The sequence below is a fragment of the Populus nigra genome, chromosome 19, assembly GCF_951802175.1.
Source record: "Populus nigra chromosome 19, ddPopNigr1.1, whole genome shotgun sequence".
Lineage (NCBI taxonomy): Eukaryota > Viridiplantae > Streptophyta > Magnoliopsida > Malpighiales > Salicaceae > Populus > Populus nigra.
Genome location: NC_084870.1, coordinates 5,267,695 through 5,288,573, shown reverse-complemented (window position 1 = coordinate 5,288,573; position 20,879 = coordinate 5,267,695). Strand labels below are relative to the sequence as shown.

The 20,879-nt window shown below is 33.8% G+C and overlaps 2 protein-coding genes and 1 long non-coding RNA gene across 3 annotated transcripts; 2 read left to right on the top strand and 1 right to left on the bottom strand.

Annotated features, from left to right (window-relative positions):
• Nucleotides 1-987: 987 nt before the first annotated feature.
• LOC133679251 (uncharacterized) lies at nucleotides 988-1,857 on the top strand. Its single transcript, XR_009836139.1, has 3 exons — nucleotides 988-1,217; nucleotides 1,324-1,380; nucleotides 1,489-1,857. It is a non-coding gene; the product is annotated as an uncharacterized LOC133679251 (long non-coding RNA).
• Nucleotides 1,858-1,933: 76 nt separating this feature from the next.
• LOC133679348 (uncharacterized) lies at nucleotides 1,934-3,785 on the top strand. The gene has a single exon (XM_062101916.1). It carries the CDS (start codon nucleotides 2,153-2,155, stop codon nucleotides 3,008-3,010), a length of 858 nt encoding a protein of 285 aa, XP_061957900.1. The 5' UTR covers nucleotides 1,934-2,152; the 3' UTR covers nucleotides 3,011-3,785.
• A 3,774-nt stretch (nucleotides 3,786-7,559) lies between these two features.
• LOC133679941 (L-type lectin-domain containing receptor kinase SIT2-like) lies at nucleotides 7,560-9,752 on the bottom strand. The gene has a single exon (XM_062102682.1). The coding sequence runs from the start codon at nucleotides 9,668-9,670 to the stop codon at nucleotides 7,640-7,642; it is 2,031 nt and encodes a 676-aa protein (XP_061958666.1). The 5' UTR covers nucleotides 9,671-9,752; the 3' UTR covers nucleotides 7,560-7,639.
• Nucleotides 9,753-20,879: the final 11,127 nt, after the last annotated feature.

Below are 20,879 nucleotides of genomic sequence, written 5' to 3'. Positions count from 1 at the left end.
CTTCTTCTTCTTCCTCTTCTTCTAAGATTTTTTTTTTTTTGATTCACGTGGGATGTCCGGGCCAGCTTGCGCGCACTACAACTATTCCCCATGGCCCACTGGACATCCTGCAAGCTCAGGGGCAGGTTAGGCACCGCGGGGGTGACAGGCGTGCACATAGAGGGTCGAACCCGGGACGGGGACGGAACAAGTCACACGGTTGACCACAGCAGCTAGACGCTCAAGTGCTTCTTCTAAGTTTCTTAGTTGTTAAGGTTGAGGTCCTAGCATCAATGAACAATGTTTTTCTCTATGGTATCAACCCAATGCTGCTCTGATTCAATAATAAAAAATCAAGATTCAAAGTCGAAAGAATTCTCTTGCTGTTAACAAATATTTAAGTCGTAATTGTAAAACCTGTCACGATGTTAAACACACATTTAGTTCCCTTGGTATAAAAGTGTGTGTACACACATATATAACTGTGTGGTTTAGTTAATTATTTAAAAATAACTTATATAAAAAAATTTATTTTAAAAGTAATACTTTTTAAATGGTGAAATGAACTTCAGCTTTTGCTATATAGTTGTTTAGAGGTGTGGTTATAATTGTTTTTTATTTAAAAATATATTAATATATATATATATATATATATTTTAAAAAGTTAATTTTTATATTAGTACATCAAAATAAAATGATATGAAAATATTAAAAAATATTAATTTTAAAAAAATAATAAAAATTTAATTTTTTTTTTAAATATTTTTAAAACATAAAAGTAAATAGATTGTTTCACTTATTATTAATAATTGGCTATTTTTCAAGCTCAATAACAATTGTTTTTTAAAGTATTTTTTATTTAGAAATATATCAAAATAAAATATTTTTTATTTTTTAAAATTTATTTTTAATCCATTTGAAAACATAAAAAATTAATTAATTTTTTATTTTTTTTTGTTAAAGAAGCTTTCAAAATACAAAAACAAACCTGACATTTCATAATAAAAACCTCACCACTACACAGACCATCCTTCCCTGATTCATTTCTTTTCCTTTTGCGGATTATCTTTGTGAGCTGATTTGGTCACTCACAGCCACTACCCCAGTTGATCCATGGCTGCAGTCCTTGCCTTTGACACCTCTGACCAGCAAGATATTACCAGGAGGAAAGGGAGTGGTTGGTTCTCTCTTCCTAGCTCTAACGGGCACCATGAGTTCATATGAACACATCAGTACCGGTAATTTTCACTTTGATGGCTATCCTGCATCTGTATCAACTTCCTTTTGTTGTTTTTTTGTGTGTGGTATTTTTCGAGGAGGCTAATGTCTGTTAAATCTTTCCAGTACGAGCTTGTTTTTCCTAAGATGGAATCAAGTCACTTCATGTTTAACTTGCTCTGTGTAAGTTCTTTGAGGGACCCAAATTAGAATTAAAGTTGATCATTACAACTAATCTCCAGTGCTTGATAAATTAGAGTCTGTTTAATCACTTAGGGTAGTTGGATGCAGGAAAGGCTGCACAGCAAGTGAACGTACCCTGTCCCAAGAGGTTGCGCTGCCTCATCCGCAACAAGCTGTGACCCAATAACCAGGAGAAATGATGGAAGCTTATTGATCAGACATCTCTAGCCTTTTCATTAGGTAATTGGATATCTACACTCTTTCTGAAAGCTGTTGAGAGAACAAAGATCATAGTCTCCTACTTAGAATAGAAGATACGTAGATATTAACTTTCCTATTGTAATTATGTTTCCTACTGTAATTATGTTTCCTACTTAGAATAGGAGATCTGCAGAATTCTTCTTTCCTACTGTAAAGCAAAAGCCTTGTATAAATATGTGATACAGTATCAATAATAAATCGTGGCATTGAATTCAATCTCTTCTTTATTATTTTACATGGTATCAGAGCAGGACTAGAACCCTGCAGCTTCTCTACACCCTAATCTCTCGTGTAGCACCCTTTCTAATTCAGCTATCATGGCCAATCAAGAAAGTTCTATCATTGGCAAGAAAATTACCAATCCTGGCTTTTCTACAAACCCAGAAATTCCTGCAGAACTTCTAAAAACAAATCTCTCAAATCCATACTTCACTCATCATTCAGATCATCCAGGTCTGGTCTTGATTTCTAAACCCTGAATGGGGACAATTATTCAACTTGGAAAAGGGCTATGACTCTAGCTTTAAATTCCAAGAACAAATTGTGTTTTGTCAATGGCTCAATCAGAATCCCTTCAGAGGAGACTGATCCTGAAGGTTATGCCGTATGGTCTAGATGTAACGATATAGTTCACTCATGGATCATTAACACTGTCATTCCGGAGATCTCAGACAGTGTGATCTACTACTCTACAGCTCAAGAAGTTTGGGAAGATCTTCATGATCGATTCTCTCAAAGCAATGCACCTCGTATCTTTGAGATTCAACGAGATATTGCTTGTCTTCGACAGGACCAACTTTCTATCTCAGCCTATTATACAAAACTGAAGGGCATGTGGGATGAATTAGCCTCCTACAACGACACAGTCCATGGAGCACAACAAGATCAGCAAAGGTTAATGCAGTTTCTGATGGGGTTGAATGACTCTTATAGTGCTATTCGTGGACAAATTCTCCTAATTAATCCACTCCCATCTGTTCGTCAAGCCTATTCCTCCGTCTCTCAAGAAGAGAAGCAACGTCTCTTAAGCTCAATGCACACTATAAATGACTCTGTTGACAGTGCTGCCATGGCCGTCCGCAGCAATAGTGGCAAGACCACCTCATTAACAGGTACAGGAAAATCTGAACGTTTTTATCAATCATATGGGATGCATGACTTTCGATCGCAACTAGAGACTTTCGCACGCAGACATGACCAAGACAAACGTCGTTTTGTCTCTAGAAAGGGACGTCCTTTTTGTTCCCATTGTGGAGAACCAGGCCACTGGGTTCGAACATGTTATGAGCTGAATGGATATCCAGTTGGCCATCCCAAAGCGAGGCATAATTCAGGTCAAAGCGTTTTGGCAACAACAACAGATCTGTAGCTAATCATGTGTCAGAAGATTTTTCTAAAGAAGATGGCAAATCAGTGGTTGGCATCTCAGAAACTCAATTAAAGCAGCTCTTATCACTTCTTAATAAAAATGAAGGACCTAGCTCCCAAGCACATGCCGTAACAAAGTCAGGTTTGCCTAAAATCGCTTCTCGCAATTGGATTATTGATAGCGGGGCGACAAATCATATTTCCTCTTCGTCAAAATCTCTTTTACATACAGATAAAAATTGTTCTTTGCCTTCTGTTTTGTTGCCTAGCGGCCAAAAGGCCAAAATCGTTACCAAAGGATCACTGCCTCTGAATTCTGTTTATTATCTCCACAATGTGCTTTGTGTACCCACATTCAAAGTTGATCTAATGTCAGTAAGTCGTTTGACAAAAGGGATGAATTGCTCAATAACATTTTTTCCTTATTGGTGTATTTTGCAGGATCTGGTTACGAGGAGGACGATTGGTTGGGGTAAACAACGTGACGGATTATACTACTTGGTGGCATTAGCAACGAAGACATCTACGATCAACTCCACCTCACCAAAAAAAACCCTACCAGCCTGCAATACCACCATCTCATCAACCAATCTGTGGCATAATCGCCTCGGTCACATATCACCTCATCGCCTCAATTTAATTGCCAAGAATTTTTTAAATTTTTCCGCACAATTTCATGATGTGTGCCCTGTCTGTCCATTGGCTAAACAAAGTCGCTTACCTTTCAGTCCTAGTATTATTTCTTCTACAAAACTTTTCGAAAAAATTCATTGTGATATTTGGGGTCGTTATCGACACACTTCTATTTCTGGTGCTTATTATTTCCTTACTGTCGTTGATGATTATACACGTTTTACATGGATTTTCTTAATGCGACACAAAAATGAAACACAATCACTCTTAAAGCAGTTTTTCAGCTACGTTCATACTCAATTTGACTCTCACATTAAGATTTTCCAAAGTGACAATGGTGGTGAATTTCTCTCACTCCGTTCTTTTTTTCAAGACACCGGTGTCATCTTTCAACATTCTTGTGTTTACACGCCCCAACAAAATGGGGTTGTGGAGCGGAAACATCGTCACATCTTACAGGTAGCCCGAGCTCTAAAATTTCATGCTCACCTTCCCGTCCAATTTTAGGGCGAGTGTGCACTTACTACAGTACACATCATCAATCGACTCCCTTCTTCCACCCTTTCTTTCAAAACTCCTTTCGAACTTCTCTACTCCAAATCACCCTCTTTTTCCTATATTCGAGTCTTTGGTTGTTTAGCCTATGCTACCAACGTCCATCCTTCTCACAAATTTGACAATCGTTCCATACCCTCAGTTTTTATTGGATATCCCATCGGTCAAAAAGAATATAAATTATTCGATTTGTCAACTAAAATTTTTTTCACCAGTCATGATGTGCGATTTCATGAAAATATTTTTCCATATGCTTCTATCCAACCCAAATCCACCATCTCTCCTCCACACACACCTTCTGGTCCTATTCCCCTTATATCTCATGATATAAATTCTTTTGATTTCAGTTCTTTTACTTCCCCTCCCATTCCACCTCCAGTTTCCCCTTCACCTATACCATTGTCCCCTGTTCCCACTGATTCAGCTCCCACCACACCTGCCACCGATCCACCATCTCCACAACCCATGTCCACTCTACAAACCTACACCCGCCGCCCTAAACCTCCTCCTTCACTACCACCTGATCAGCCTCCCCTACAACCCCACCCTTCCCTAACCGATCATCCTCCCCAGCCCACCTCTGACGCCACTCTACTTCGTCGCTCCACCAGACACACTATGCCACTAGCCAAGCTTCACGATTACTTCTGCTCCAATATTTACTCCCACCAATCGGCCTCCTCACTACCAGGTCCGACTAAAGGTACACGTTATCCACTGGCTAATTTTGTTTCTTATCACCGCTATACACCTGCAAACCAATCTTTTGTTGCTTAGCTCCATACTGTCACCGAACCCAAATCCTATTCCGAAGCTGTTGCTCACCTTGTATGGCAGGAAGCCATGCATAATGAATTGCAGGCTCTTCAGGAAAATGGTACTTGGTCCCTCACACCACTCCCGGCTGGCAAGACACCAATTGGTTGTAGATGGGTGTATAAAATTAAACACCGTTCTGATGGTTCTATCGAGTGCTACAAAGCACGCCTAGTCGCCAAGGGGTTCACACAATTGGAAGGTGTGGACTTTCACGATACCTTCTCTCCCACGGCTAAAATCATCTCTGTCCGCTGCTTACTTGCCTTGGCCGCTTCTTCTGGTTGGTCTCTCCACCAAATGGACGTCCACAATGCTTTCCTCCATGGTGACTTAGCAGAAGAAATATACATGTCACCACCGCCAGGTCTTCGGCGATAGGGGGAGAACCATCTTGTTTGTCGCCTTCATAAGTCATTATACGGGCTGAAACAGGCATCTCGCCAATGCTTTGCAAAGTTTTCAGAAGCAATTTGCTCAGCTGGATATATACAATCTCGTGCTGATTATTCCTTGTTCACCAGCAAACAGGGTGAGTCCTTTACTGCTCTTCTGATATATGTTGACGATATTCTCATCACTGGTAATGATCCGGCTAGAATTGCTGCAACCAAACAATTTCTGCATAACCATTTTCGTCTCAAAGACCTTGGCATTTTGAAATATTTTCTTGGAATTGAGGTGTCGGCTTCCAAGAAAGGGATTTTTATTTCCCAGCGTAAGTATGCACTAGAGATCATTGCAGATGCAGGCTTGCTGGGTGCTGCCCCAATCAATACTCCTATGGAACGAGGGTTGAAATTATCAGACAAAGGCACCTTGCTCAAAGAACCAAACCGGTACAGAAGACTGATTGGCAGATTAATTTACTTAACTGTTTCAAGGCCAGACATAACTTATGCAGTACATGTCTTGAGTAGATTTATGCATCAACCTCGGAAAGATCATATGGAGGCGGCTCTTCGGGTTGTTCGTTATCTAAAAAAGGCACCCAACCAAGGATTATTCTTCTCTTCAAATAATGACTTCAGGTTAAGGGCTTATTGTGATTCAGATTGGGCAGGATGCCCACTCACTAGGAGATCCACAACGGGCTATTGTGTTTTTCTTGGATCATCGTTGATATCTTGGAGATCAAAGCGACAGAAAACAGTCTCACTCTCCTCAGCTGAAGCAGAATACCGTGCAATGACAGGAGCTTGTTGTGAATTGACATGGCTTCGCCATCTATTGAGGGATTTGGGAATTTCGCACCAAGAATCAACTTTATTGTATTGTGATAATAAAGCTGCCTTACACATTGCAGCTAATCCAGTTTTTCACGAAAGAACTAGACATATCGAAATGGATTGTCATTTCATTAGAGATAAAATCCAAGATGGATCCGTAACTACGAGACACGAGACATGTGGATTCTGCACATCAGCTAGCAGACATCTTAACCAAGCCTCCCGGAAAAGAAATCTTTGTGCCTATGGTTCGCAAGTTAGGAGTGCAGGATATTCACTCTCCAACTTGAGGGGGAGTGTTGAGAGAACAAAGATCATAGTCTCCTACTTAGAATAGAAGATACGTAGATATTAGCTTTCCTATTGTAATTATGTTTCCTACTGTAATTATGTTTCCTACTTAGAATAGGAGATCTGCAGAATTCTTCTTTCCTACTGTAAAGCAAAAGCCTTGTATAAATATGTGATACAGTATCAATAATAAATCGTGGCATTGAATTCAATCTCTTCTTTATTATTTTACAAAAGCAGGGTTATTAATATTGCTGCCTTCTTATTGCAAATTTTGTTGCAATGTTTCTTTTACTTTTTCTTGGCTGGTGTTTTAATCCCTTTTCAGCTTACAAAGCTGCTGTCTATATCTTCTTTCTTCCTTGAACGTGGTTTTTGCAATCTTGACTGTTTGTAGAAAGATTAAAACAGTTATATGTGTGTATAACATCAGCATCAAGATACATTATCACCAATTTTTTTTATTCCACTACTAGTCTGTGAATAAACCACCCGGCCAGCAGCCATATCACACTGAACTGCACTCTAGTTAGGATAATCGATGATACTGGGTGTTGGATTTTCTGTATTTTAGAAAGTTGACTGAAGCCTCTGCTTTCTGCAGATCACTATATCAGAAGTCAGAATAGTTCAATATGTAATTAAACTTCAATGTAAAAACGAGGTAGGCATAAGTGATTAATCATTTGAGTCCATAACAGAAGTAAGTGGAGAGTTTTATAAAAAAAGGAACAAGGACTAAATGAATGGAGAAGGAAGATCTGTGAAACTGATTCTAACTAGTTTGGGAATGAGGCATAGTTGAGTTGAATTGTGGGGTGGGGTTAGAGCACCGAGGAGAATGGAAGAAGCTACACGGCCATCATTGACCAGCATTGTTTCATCAAACATTGTACTATTTCAACCATGTGTTTTGCTTAAATCATAAATTATACATATGTTAATTAACCCCTCATGGAGCAGTCTTTGTGGTGCTTTGAGGATTACTATGGTATGCACAAACATTCTAAGTATTCCAAACTACCTCTTCACCACTAATACCAGGCTTGCCACATGCCAGCTGTTAGTCTTGAGGTTAAAGAATTTTTACCTCCTTAAGCCATGATTCAACGACCACAGCTGAGGATTGAGTCGGTACTAGAGAAGGAATGAGCAGAGTAATCATTAGATCTATGGAAAGACAAGTTGAGACCCCCAGGCTCTTCACGACTCACTGGCATCAAACCTATGCTAGCACCATCAAGCGGCATCTCTGGCAGGCTAGCATTCCCATCCAGATATTGCGCAATTTGCCTCATGCTTGGCCTAGCTTGTGGTGTAGAGAAAGAACAAAGCAGACCTAGCTTCAAAACCAATTCCATTTCCTCCACCACGTAATTACCTTCCAATTTTGGATCAACTGTTCGAAGCATGTCTCCTATTTTCCAGGAATCAAGAACCCAGTCAACCAAAATCATCTTTTCTGCTGATTGTTGTGGCTCTAAAGGTTTCCTTCCACAAGCCATTTCAAGCATAAAAGTGCCAAAAGCAAAAACATCACTGCTGGTAGTGGCCCTTCCTGTTCTAGTAACCTCTGGCGCGATATATCCAACTGTTCCAACCACACAGGTTGTTTGAGGATTAGCCCCACGATCATAGAATTTAGCAAGCCCAAAATCTCCTAGCCGACCATTGAAATCATCATCTAACAGTATATTGCTAGCTTTCACATCTCTATGCAGAACAACCTGTTCCCACTCTTCATGGAGGTAAAGAAGGGCAGACGCCACTCCTCTGAGGACCTGATATCGCTGAACCCAATTAAGGCTGGGTGTGTCATTGCGAAACAGGAGTTTATCAAGGCTTCCATTGGGCATGTAATCATAGACCAAGAGGAGCTCTCCCTTTCTCCGGCAATAGCCTAGGAGCTGGACCAAGTTCCTGTGCCTCAGCCTTCCCATGCTAGCAATCTCAGCAACGAACTGCTTAGTTCCTTGCTTGGAGTCATGGGATACTTTCTTGATCGCGACTTGCATATTGGAAGAAGGCAATACTCCTCTGTAAACCTTTCCAAAACCTCCACTTCCCAGCAACTTCCTGTCCGTGAAACCTGTAGTTGCTTTGTATAAATCCTTGTAGGAGAATCTTTGAGGACCATACTCCTGTTCCCAATCTTCGCGCAGTTCTTCATATTTCTTCCTCCTTATGATATAAGCAGCACCAGAGAATGCTACCAGCAAAATGATTGCTGTTATTGTTGGGACCAGAATTCTTAAATATGGTTTCTTTCTGGATTTTCTTTGAGGGGGAAGTGAAGGCAACTTTGACACGTCAAGACTTTGAGCTTGTCCGCCTCTGTTGAAGCTCCACCCCAGAATATAGTGGCTGCTAGCCACTGCTCCAGTAGATGCAGAAAAACCAACGTACATGGAATCCAACATAACAGAAGAAAGATCGAGAGATGTTGACAAGAGAGGCAAGGTTGGTTTTGTTCTTGTGACAGGAGCAACTGTAACATTGAGTAGCTTCTCTACTTCATCGTAATCTATCCACACGTGCATCACATGACCACTTATGAGAGTCAAGCTCTTATTCTCCTTTTCCTCATCTGAAAAGTAGGTCACCGGAGCAGATTCAATGGATATCAAGCTGTTTACATCAATTCCAACGTGGTTGTCATTGATGTCTTTAAGATCCGGGCTTGGAACTGCATCCAGCTCAACAGCCAATAGATGGTTTGAAGACAGGCCATTGCTTGTAGAATTGAGGATTCCAAAGTATTGAGTTGCCAAAGCCCCTGTGAAGTCCACAGATGGAGAGATTGTGAAGGCCATGCCATGGCCACCAAGTGTAGGCAGCTCAGGGACCATGGCAAACGCAAACTGGGTAGAGAACGAGAGAGGCCGAGAATTGTTGAATAAAGATGTGTTGAACTGAAAAGGGAATGGGAAGAAAGCGCGGCCAATTTGCCGTTTTGAAGTTTTTGTCAGCTCTAAGAGACCATTTGGATGGATTTTTGCATTCTCGCTGAGGAGCAGGTTGGCGCCAGTGAAGCCATGATAGATGAACTGGTTTTCCTCTTGAGTTAAGGCCAAGAGCTTCAAGGAAACAAACAGGCCGAGTAGAAAGTGCAATGATTTGAACGATGCAATCGTCATAAGAACGTGCAGAAGATTGTTTTTGCTTCTTCAGTTACACATTGGTAAAAGAAAACAAACTTTTTTCGCTTCGAGTTTCTCCTTAATTAAGTAAACAGATTGTTACAGTTTCAAATCCTCATTCGAAAGACTGAATTATAAACAAGTCTCATCACATTGCTATGACTTGGGCGCATGCGAATCTTCTCCAAAGCTTTTTCTTGGAAAAAAAAAAGGGGAAAACTACTTTTCAAAGTGGATACAAGGTCAAAGAAAATAAAATTCTAAAATCTTCTATGGCAAGAAATAAATTCTATTACTAATTTGACTTCCAAAATAATTATCATTTTACTGAATATTGAAGATTGAATCGATAGTTTTAAACCTCCGGACATGCGGTGCGCAAGTCATGTCCGGATTCAGACCAAAATTTCCTAGTTTGTTCACAGATTTAAAGTGTTGAAGAAACTCTACTTAGTTTAGGGTAAAAAGAAGATTGAAGTAACAAAGAGCATCTAAAGATATCGACAGTAAATAATTTAATAATATGAGATTTAGATAATTAATTTTACTTGATTTAATAAGCTTGATTAATTTAATAATATGATTAAAAAAGATATTGACAGTAAATAAAATATTTTTTTTTGACAATAGTTAACTATAAAAAATGAGTTACCAATATAATATCCAATAGCAAATGAAGGAAAAGTCTATGGACACCGTTTTATCACCAGAAATAAAACCAAGTAAAATATCATAAAATGAGCATTTCATGCTTATATTTAATTAATTAATTTAATTTAATAAAAAATCAAATTTCTCAAAAAAAAACTAAATTTAACAAAGAGCAACAACTAAAAAGACTCAATATAACCTATGATATTTTTATAACCAATAAAAGTTTCTATAGAAATAAAATAAAAAAAAATAACGGAGTCTAATCTCTGATTAAATAAATGCGGAATGATTAAGCTAAAGAGACCCAAGCTTAAAATAAAGGAGAAAATGAGGATAAAATTTGATAGGAAAAAAATTAGAGGATGAAATCATAAAAAAATAATAATTCTAAAAACCATTTAAAATAAATAAATAATAATCAAAATAATGAAAACCAAATTTAATAGATGAAAAAGTTGATGGATGGTGAAGTTGAAAAAGCATAACATAGACATGAAGAACTGTCAAGACAAATTCAACACCATCTTAAAAGCCACTATTTACCTCCCTAACATCGCTGTAATATAAATAGATTTATTAAATAATCAAATTGCTTGTAAATTAACTTAATTATAATAAAAAAAATCAGTTTAAAAAGATAAAAAAGCTCCTGAATACAGGTTAATTGTTTTTGCTTGTAAGTGTACATCAGTCTTTTACAACACTTAAGAAAGTGTAAGGACAAATAAGCTCCTGAAAACCAGTTTAATAACTTCAGGGATTTGTCATTTTAAAGTGAAAAAATAACATGCGAATAACTTTTTGCTCTTGATTAATTTGGATCCCGTGAAAAGACTAAATTGACCTCAATATTTCAGTGCAAGGGCAAATCTGCAAACGCACCATTCCAATGAATAAGCTTAGTCTAGTACGTGTCTGAGATTTATTTATTTATTTATAATTTAATTTAATTTAAAGGGTGAAAAATCCATTTCAACGATGTTATTTCTAGGTGGCCATCTTTGACTCAATGCAGAAGAACGATAGAATCATTTAATAAACAAATTTGTCAAATTAATTAATTATTTTAATATAAAAAATTAATCTTAAAAAATTTAAATATTTATAGGTCATGATTTATAGTGCAATATTTTAAGATAAAATTGTTTGAATCCCGAGAAGCAATTTGTATTGAGACCGTTTACATTAAGTGACAAGCAATTTAATCTTCATAATAAATTATTGAATCATTAAAACCAGCCGTTGGCAAATTCAACAGCATTGAAGCATATAGAAGCTTCGATGTCGAAGGAAGAGGACTTGGCCCTACTACTTGGTTTGGTAAAAGATCGGTTGAGGCAACAGTACGACCAAACTCAGATGATGTGACGGGTCGATTCATGATTCGGGTGACTTGGATAAACCCGAACGAGATCTAGTTTTTTTTTAAAATATGAGATTTGAAATTTATTGGTATATATATTCTATGTTTTCAAGTAAAAAATCATGTTTTTTCAATGTTGGATAAAAAAACTTTTTGGTTTAAATACTTGAACTTAAAAGGATAATATAGTATCTTTTTTAATGTGGGATCTGAAGTCCTTTCGTATATATACTTTATGTTCCCATGAAAAAAATTATGTTTTTTCAATGTGGAATTTGAAATTTATTAGTATATATATTCTATGTTCCAAAAAAAAAATCATGTTTTTTCAATGTGGTATAAAAAAAACTTTTTAGTTTAAATACTTCAACTTAAAAGGATAACATAGTATCTTTTTAATATGGGATTTGAAGCCCTTTCGTATATATACTTCATGTTCTCATGAAATAAGTTATATTTTTTCAATGTGAGATTTGAAATCTATCATTATATATACTCTATGTTCCCAAGAAAAAAGTTATGTTTTTTCAATGTGGGATAAAAAATGTTTTTGGTTTAAATACTTCAACTTAAAAGCTTAACATAATATCTTTTTTTATGTGGGATAAAAAACTTTTTAAAATATTCTTTTAAACTTCATTGTTTACAATATGTATAATTTATATTTACATGGATTTTTTCATATGAAATATTAAAACTTTAATTTTTTTTTTAATTTTTCCAGGTTGACCTATGAAACCCGGGACCCGGCCCCTTGGTTGGGTCAACCCCGGGCTGGGTTTAATAACCAAATGACAAACTTATAATACTTTAATTTTTTTTATTAATTTAAAGTATTATAAACTTATAAAATTTAGGGTAACTTTTTAATTTTTTTCACATAATCCAATCTAGTAACTCGGGTAAAATTAAGGAAATCCAAACCCATTTTCAATTTTAACTCATTAATTTTTACTTAAGAGTAATGCCGCGGGCTCACCTATTATTTTAATAAAAAAATATAATAAAAATCTAAGATCTAAAAACGTTGGGTGTGGCTGTAACATCAGATCTAAGAGCGTTGAGTCTGGCTGTAATGCAAAACCCAACAATAATATTTATAATATTAATAATAATATTTAACTTGTTTGCCAAAATTTTTATTTTTTTAATCTTTCAAAAAAACATTTATGGTTTTTCTTTGATAGTAATAATAATTTTTTAAAATTTAATAATAATAATATTAATATTAATTTCACACCTCAAATCAAATCTATGGATGTTTTTCAATATTGATAATAATTTGTTTCAAATTTATTAATTATTTTAATAATAATAATAATAATAATAATAATATTTATAACACAAATAATACTATTTTTAATATTAATACTTTTAATTATAATAAAAATAATAATATTTATAATATAAAAAATTATATTTAGAAACCTAACACTCGAGAACCTTGGGTCCTGACGCAGGATCTATTAGCCTTGGGTTCTGACTCGGGACCCAAGAAATTGGATCATGAAGAAGGACCAATAATATTGGGTCAGACGGAGTTGCAGACCTAAAGGATTTGGGTCTACTCCATAGCCACACCTAAGCTCCCTTGGGTGTGCCCTCCTTTTCACACCATAAGTTTCTTGGGTCTAGAAGAGATTGCCCAAATTAAGAGAAAAGAAAAAAAAAGATAAAAAATTATTGATGGGTCCTTTTAGGAGTAGGACTCATGCTGATAGGTCCAGCGGTAGTTGGACCCAAAGCTATTTTGGGTCCTTCTCGGGGCAAGACCCAACTTAATATATTCTCATTAGATGTGACTGCGCAGCCAGACCCAATCTCAATATATTAAAATTAATATATATATAAAAACATAAAAAAATATTAATTTAAAATAAAAAAACAATAAAAAAATTTAAGATTTTTTTCAAAGTATTTTTGAAACGCAAAACTAAACATGCTTTAATAAAGAAATTCAACCCAACTTGAAATGAAAAAAAAATTATCATCACCGAACTTCTGTATAATATAAAAAAAAGTCACATTAATTTATTTTCTCTTTACACTATAAAAAAATCAATAAGAGAAAAGAAACAAATTTCAAGAGGGAATAAAATAAAAAATAAAAATATCTTAAAATATTTTTTTTATTTTTTAAAAAATATATTGTGATAAATGTTTTTATTTTTTTAATCTATTTTATATATAATCACATCAAAATAATACAAAAATATCTTAATATCAATTAAAGGAAAAAAATATTAATATGAAGTAAAGAAAAAAATAAAAATTGTCAAATGTTTTTCAAATCATTTTTGAAAACCAAAATCAAACATGCTTTAATAAGAAAATTCAATCCCATCTGAAATGAAAAAAAAAATTATCATCACCTAATTTTTGTATAATATAAAAAAAGTCATATTAATTTAATTGTTTTTATAGTTTGAAAAAAAATCAATAAGAGAAAAGAATTTTTTTTTCAAGAGAGTAAAAAATAAAATTGGAAATATCTTAAAATAGTTTTTAAAAATATATTGAGATAATATTTTTAATTTTTTTAAATATCTTTTTTATATAATCACATCAAAATAATACAAACACATCTTAATATGAATTAAGGAGAATATTAATTTGAAGTGAAGAAAATAATAATAATAGTAATTGATTTTATCTTCAAATCAAATCTATGTTTTTTTATAGCAATAATATTTATTTTTATTGTAATAATATTAATGAATTTAATAATATTTATAATATTAATAATAATATTTATAATATTAATAATAATATTTAACTTCTCGAAACAAATTCTTATATTTTTCAATCTTTTAAAAAATAATTATGCTTTTCTTCGATGACAGTAATAATTTTGTTTTAAAATCTGGTAATAACAATAACAACAACAATAATAGTAATAATAATTTTTAATTTTACTCTTTAAATCAAATCTATTTTTTCAATATTAATAACATTTTCTAGAAATTTATTAATTATTATAAGAATAATATTAATTATAAGAAAAATTATAATATTTATAATAAAAATAATAGTATTTTTAATATTAATAATATTAATTATAAAAAAATCATAATATTTATATCACAACTAATAATATTTCTAACACTAATACTTTTAATTATAATAAAAATAATAATATTTATTATATTAATAATAGTATTGAACTTGTCTGGCCAAATTGTTTGTAGTAAAAATATTTTTAAAAAAGTTTATTAACGATAATAATAATAATAATTGATATTTGTTTCATTTTTCTTATTTGCCCGCACTACGCCGTGGGCTCACATTTTATTTTAATAAAAAGATATCATAAAAATCCAAGAGCGTGACGTCTGGCTGCAACGGTGAACCCAAGAGCGTTGTCTCTGGCTGCAACGCTAAATCCAACAATAATATTAATATTTAACTTGTCTACCAATTTTTTGTTAATATTTAATTTTTTTTCTTTGATAATAATAATAGTTTTTTAAAATTTAATTATTATTATTATTATTAATTATTTTACACTTCAAATCAAATCTATAGTTGTTTTTCAATATTGATAATAATGTTTTTCAAATTTATTAATTATTTTAAAAATATTAATATTTATATCACAAATAATACTATTTTTAATATTAATACCTTTAATTATAATAAAAATAATAATATTTATATCATAAATAATTATATTTAGAAATCTAAGATCCAAAAATCTTGGGTCTTGATGTCAGATCTATTAGTCTTGGGTCCTGACACAACCTAAGAAAATTGGATCCTGACACAGAACCCAAGAACATTGGGTTTTGACGCACGACTTATTAGCTTTGATTCCTGACGCATGACCCATTAATCTTGGGCCTTGACGAAGGACCAATAATCTTGGGTCAGACAGGTCTTTAAGACCCAAGGGATTTAGATTTGGGTCTGTGCCTAGCCACACCCAAGCTCCTTGGGTGAGGCGCGGTTTCTTACGTAAGTTTTTTGGGTCTGAAAGAGAATGCCTGACCCAAGAGGAAAGAAAAACAAAAAAAAAAAATAGTGATGGGTCCTGTTAAGGACAAGATCCAAGGCTGATGGGTCTAGCGACGACTGGACCCAACTTAATATATTCTTTTGGGTGTGGTTGCGCAGCCAGACTCAATCTCAATATATTTAAACAAAAAAATACAAAAATACAAAAACATAAAAAAATATTAATTTGAAGTAAAGAAAACAATAAAAAAAATTTAAATTTTTTTTCAAACCATTTTTGAATCGTAAAACCAAACATACTTTAATAAGGAAATTCAACCCAACTCGAAATGAAAAAAAATTATCATCACCTAACTTTTGTATAATATAAAAAAAAGTCACATTAATTTATTTTCTCTTTACAGCATGAAAAAAATCAATAAGAGAAAAAAATATTTGAAGAGGGAAAAAAATAAAATTGAAAATATCTTAAAATGCTTTTTAAAAAATATATTGAGATAATATTTTTTATTGTTTTAAATCTATTTTTTATATAATCACATCAAAATAATACAAAAACATCTTAATATAAATTAAAGGAAAAATATTAATTTGAATTAAAGAAAAAAAATAAAAAATTGTCAAATTTGTTTCAAAGCATTTTTAAAAACCAAAACAAAACATGTTTTAATAAGGAAATTCAACCCCACCTGAAATGATAACTATAAATAATAATTGTTTTTCAATTTACTAATGACAACAATAAATAAAAATAATATTTAGTATAGTAATAATAATATTAAACTTGTCTAGTCCAAGTTTTTATAGTAATAATCTTTTTATAAAATTCATTAACGATAATAACAACAACAACAATAATAATTGTTATTAGTTATTATATTTTTTTTCTTTTTTTTTCAAATTTGTTAATTTTCTCTGCGGGTTTTGCAACTCTTCGCAAGGGGGGTCTGCAGACCCCAAGCGCAATAGAAGAAACCCAGATGAGCGGGTCTGCACCCTACTCCCAGTTCTGCACACCCCAAGTGTGGGGTTCTGCAAACCCTGGCAAGCGGGTTTGCAGCCTAGGGATGAGGGTCTGGAAACCGCGAGCGGGTCTGCAGACCCCACGCACACGGGTCTGCAGACCGGCTCACCTGGGTCTGAAATCATTCCCCAGGTATGCAACCCTTGCTCGCGGTTCTGCAGACCTTGGGGTGCGGGCATGCATACCTACTCGCGGCCCAGTCTCAGCACCATGTGTGTGCAGCCTGGAGCCTGCAGTCTCGAGCGGGTACCCAGGGCTTGCCAGCCTCAGCTCCAGGTGTTTGTAGCCTGACTAAAACTGTAGTTGATCCAGGGAAGCGGGTTTGTAGCCTCACCATGCTGCACCAAACAATGCAATCCACAGTGAAATCATTCACAATTCATAATAACTCCCGCTACAGTACCAAACAATATAATCCACAATGAAAGCACTTATTGTCTACAATAATTCCTGTTACATTAAAATACTGATCTCTTTTAGCTATAGTTAATAAACCATCGCCAAAGAAAAGCAGAGGTTTCTCAATTGATTATTATTATTATTATTAAAGCTGATTGCTTTAAGCATGTTTTGGTTCCATTTAAGGCTGCTATTGTTTTTGTGGTTAGATTTATTTTTTATAATGTTTGTTAAGCTAATTTTTTATATGAAAAAATATTAATTTAATATTTGTTTTAAATTTATTTTATATTTTTAATGTATTAATATATAAATTACATTATTTTAATATATTTTAAATTAAAAATACTTTTAAAAAATAACTGCACTACTAAACACACACTTAAAAAGAGGATATGCACACGTTCTTTCCTTCAACGTAATTTTTGTGCCACACAACTTTAAAATAGAAAGAGAAAGAGGAAGTTGAAAGAAGTATCTATAAATTTAATTTTTAAAAGATAAATTGTCAATAAATCTTCTTGTGCTAATTCTTAAGATCAATAAATTTATTTTTATAGCTTATCTTCCAAGAAAGTTCAAATTTAACTGTGCTTTATATATTTAAAAAATTACCTTTAATTGTTTTTTCTTTCAAAAAATATTTCATAGTATCTTTTTTGAATGTATGTTTTTTCTCATTTATAAAACAATTTATAATTATAATCTATTCCTTTTTTATACTACCATTATTTTAAATTATTCAAATGAAATTATGATTGTAAAAATAAAAAAATTTATATAAATTTTCAGATATGTAATAAAAAACTTAAATATCTTTAAGCATAATGACATGCGTCAAAAATTTTCAAATAATTATGACAATTGACAAGAATAAAATTTTATGATAATAAATATTTAATTTTAAAAATTTGGAGAAAAATATAAAAACATATATAAATGAAAAGCAAAATACATAATGAAACTTGTCATTTACAAGGAAAAAAAAAATAGAAAAACAAGATAACCAACCAAAGACACAATTAATAAAGATGGGTGGTGGGCATGCATGCCAAGGCGGAGCTCTAGCAAGAAAATATTTGAAGATATATATTATTTTATAAAGTACTTTTTATATAAAAATATATAAAAATAATATTTTTTATTTTTTTAAAAAATAATTTTTAATAACAAAACATCAAAATAATCCAAAACATAAAAAAATAATTTTAAATTAAAAAAATTAAAAATCTATATTTCCAAATGCTAACTAAATATTCAACATTCATGACCAAAGAGCAAGGCATAACTGATTTCAATTTTATCATGGTCAAATTCTTATTTTCCTCATCAAGCACACACCATTGAGATGACATGTATTGGACTCCATATGCTGCTATTAGCATCTCTTCATCACCTTTTCCAGATAAATCCATGGAAATTTTGGCTGTTCATCGTAGCGAAAGAGCCCCCAATGTCTCTCGAAATGTCCTGGTGCAATGCTCTTTTGATTCTTCGATTAGGCCAAAGAGATACACATCCAATTAACCTCGTCGGACAGGGGTTCCCTTCTTTAAAGAGACCGTCATGGAACGTTTTAGCTAATTTGGGGTCGGCATTAATGTTACCATCTGTAGGCTTGCCAACTTCTCCCATTATGATCTTCAAATCGCCAGCACTTTTACCATCTGTAGGCCAAAGAGCTTTAATTTGATGAACTTCACAGTGTGAATCGTGACATCCTTTATGTTGTTACGGAAATTGCCATCAGGTTGTTTGTTGGAAGATGATTCATGAACATCAGCATTAAGGGCTGCTGTAGCTTTGATTTTGTCTCTGACTCCATCATTGTCCTAAGCCTTATGAACGTCTTGAAATGGTGCAAACGTAAACATAACATTGTCGCAAGTGCTATTAAAACTTGACAAGAAAGGCTCGTTCCCAACAGTCGAAGAGGGGTTATTGGAAGATGATTTGTAAACATCAGCATTAAGGGCTACTGTAGCTTTGAATTTGTCTCCGACTTTAACCTTGTCCAAAGCCTTTTGAACGTTTCGCCAACTGGCAATCAGCCGGCGTTTCTTTTATTAAAATTCTTTAGTAGTTTTAAATAGTTTGTGTAAGCATGTGATACTTGCAAAAGGGAAAAGACGGAACGGGTGGCTTATCCAGTTTGCTGCAACCTCACAAGATACTTTCAAATATCTTGGAACTGTTTAAAAGGTTGTGGTTTAAGCTATTCATGAGCTCTATTCATAAGCTCTGCCTATCAATCAGATGAGTAATTTGAAAGAGTTAATCAATGACCAGAGAATTACCTAAGATGTTTGTCTATGTATAGTCCCAATAAGTGGTATTCATGGCTGTCATTGGCACAATAGTGCTACAACATTAGCCATCACTTTGCCATTAAGATGTCTCCCTTTCACTTTTTATTGACAATTAGCTATTTTTCAAGCTCGTTTCGTTTGTTAATATATATAATAACTGTTACTTTTAAAATATTTATCATTTGAAAATATATTAAAGTAATATATTTTTTTAAAAAAATTTATTTTTAACATATTTAAAAATATAAAAAATTTATTTAAAACAAAATTAAAATTTTTAAAAAACCCTTTTAAAATACAAAAACAAACTTTTATTTCATAATAAGAACCACACCACTGCACAGATCATCCTTCCCTGATTCATTTCTTTTCCTATTGGCGGATTATCTTAGTGAGCTGATTTGGTCAGTCACAGCCACTACAACAGTTGATCCATGGCTGCAGTCCTTGCCTTTGACACCTCTGTGACCAGCAAGATATTACCAGGAGGAAAGGGAGTGGTTGGTTCTCTCTTCCAAGCTCTAACGGGCACCATGAGTTCATATGAACACATCAGTACCGGTAATTTTCACTTTGATGGCTATCCTGCATCTGTATCAACTTCCTTTTGTTTTTTTTTTTTTGTGGTATTTTTCGGGGAGGCTAATGGCTGTTAAATCTTTCCAGTACCAGCTTGTTTTTCCTAAGATGGAATCAAGTCACTTCATGTTTAACTTGCTCTGTGTAAGTTCTTTGAGGGACCCAAATTAGAATTAAAGTTGATCATTACAACTAATCTCCAGTGCTTGATAAATTAGAGTCTGTTTAATCACTTAGGGTAGTTGGATGCAGGAAAGGCTGCACAGCAAGTGAACGTACCCTGTCCCAAGAGGTTGCGCTGCCTCATCTGCAACAAGCTGTGACCCAATAACCAGGAGAAATGATGGAAGCTTATTGATCAGACATCTCTAGCCTTTTCATTAGGTAATTGGATATCTACACTCTTTCTGAAAGCAGGGTTATTAATATTGCTGCCTTCTTATTGCAAATTTTGTTGCAATGTTTCTTTTACTTTTTCTTGGCTGGTGTTTTAATCCCTTTTCACCCTACAAAGCTGCTGTCTATATCTTCTTTCTTCCTTGAACGTGGTTTTTGCAATCTTGACTGTTTGTAGAAAGATTAAAACAGTTATATGTGTGTATAACATCAACATCAAGATACATTATCACCATTTTTTTTTATTCCACTACTAGTCTGTGAATAAACCACCCGGCCAGCTGCCATATCACACTGAACTGCACTCTAGTTAGGATAATCGATGATAGTGGGTGTTGGATTTTCTGTATTTTAGAAAGTTGACTGAAGCCTCTGCTTTCTGCAGATCACTTTATCAGAAGTCAGAATAGTTCAATATGTAATTAACCTTCCATGTAAAAACGAGGTAGGCATAAGTGATTAATCATTTTAGTCCATAACAGAAGTAAGTGGAGAGTTTTATCAAAAAAGGAACAAGGACTAAATGAA

Coding starts and splice junctions, on each gene's coding strand:
- LOC133679941 (XM_062102682.1), bottom strand. CDS start 9,670: ATGACGATTGCATCGTTCAAATCATTGCACTTTCTACTCGGCCTGTTT.
- LOC133679348 (XM_062101916.1), top strand. CDS start 2,153: ATGACTCTAGCTTTAAATTCCAAGAACAAATTGTGTTTTGTCAATGGC.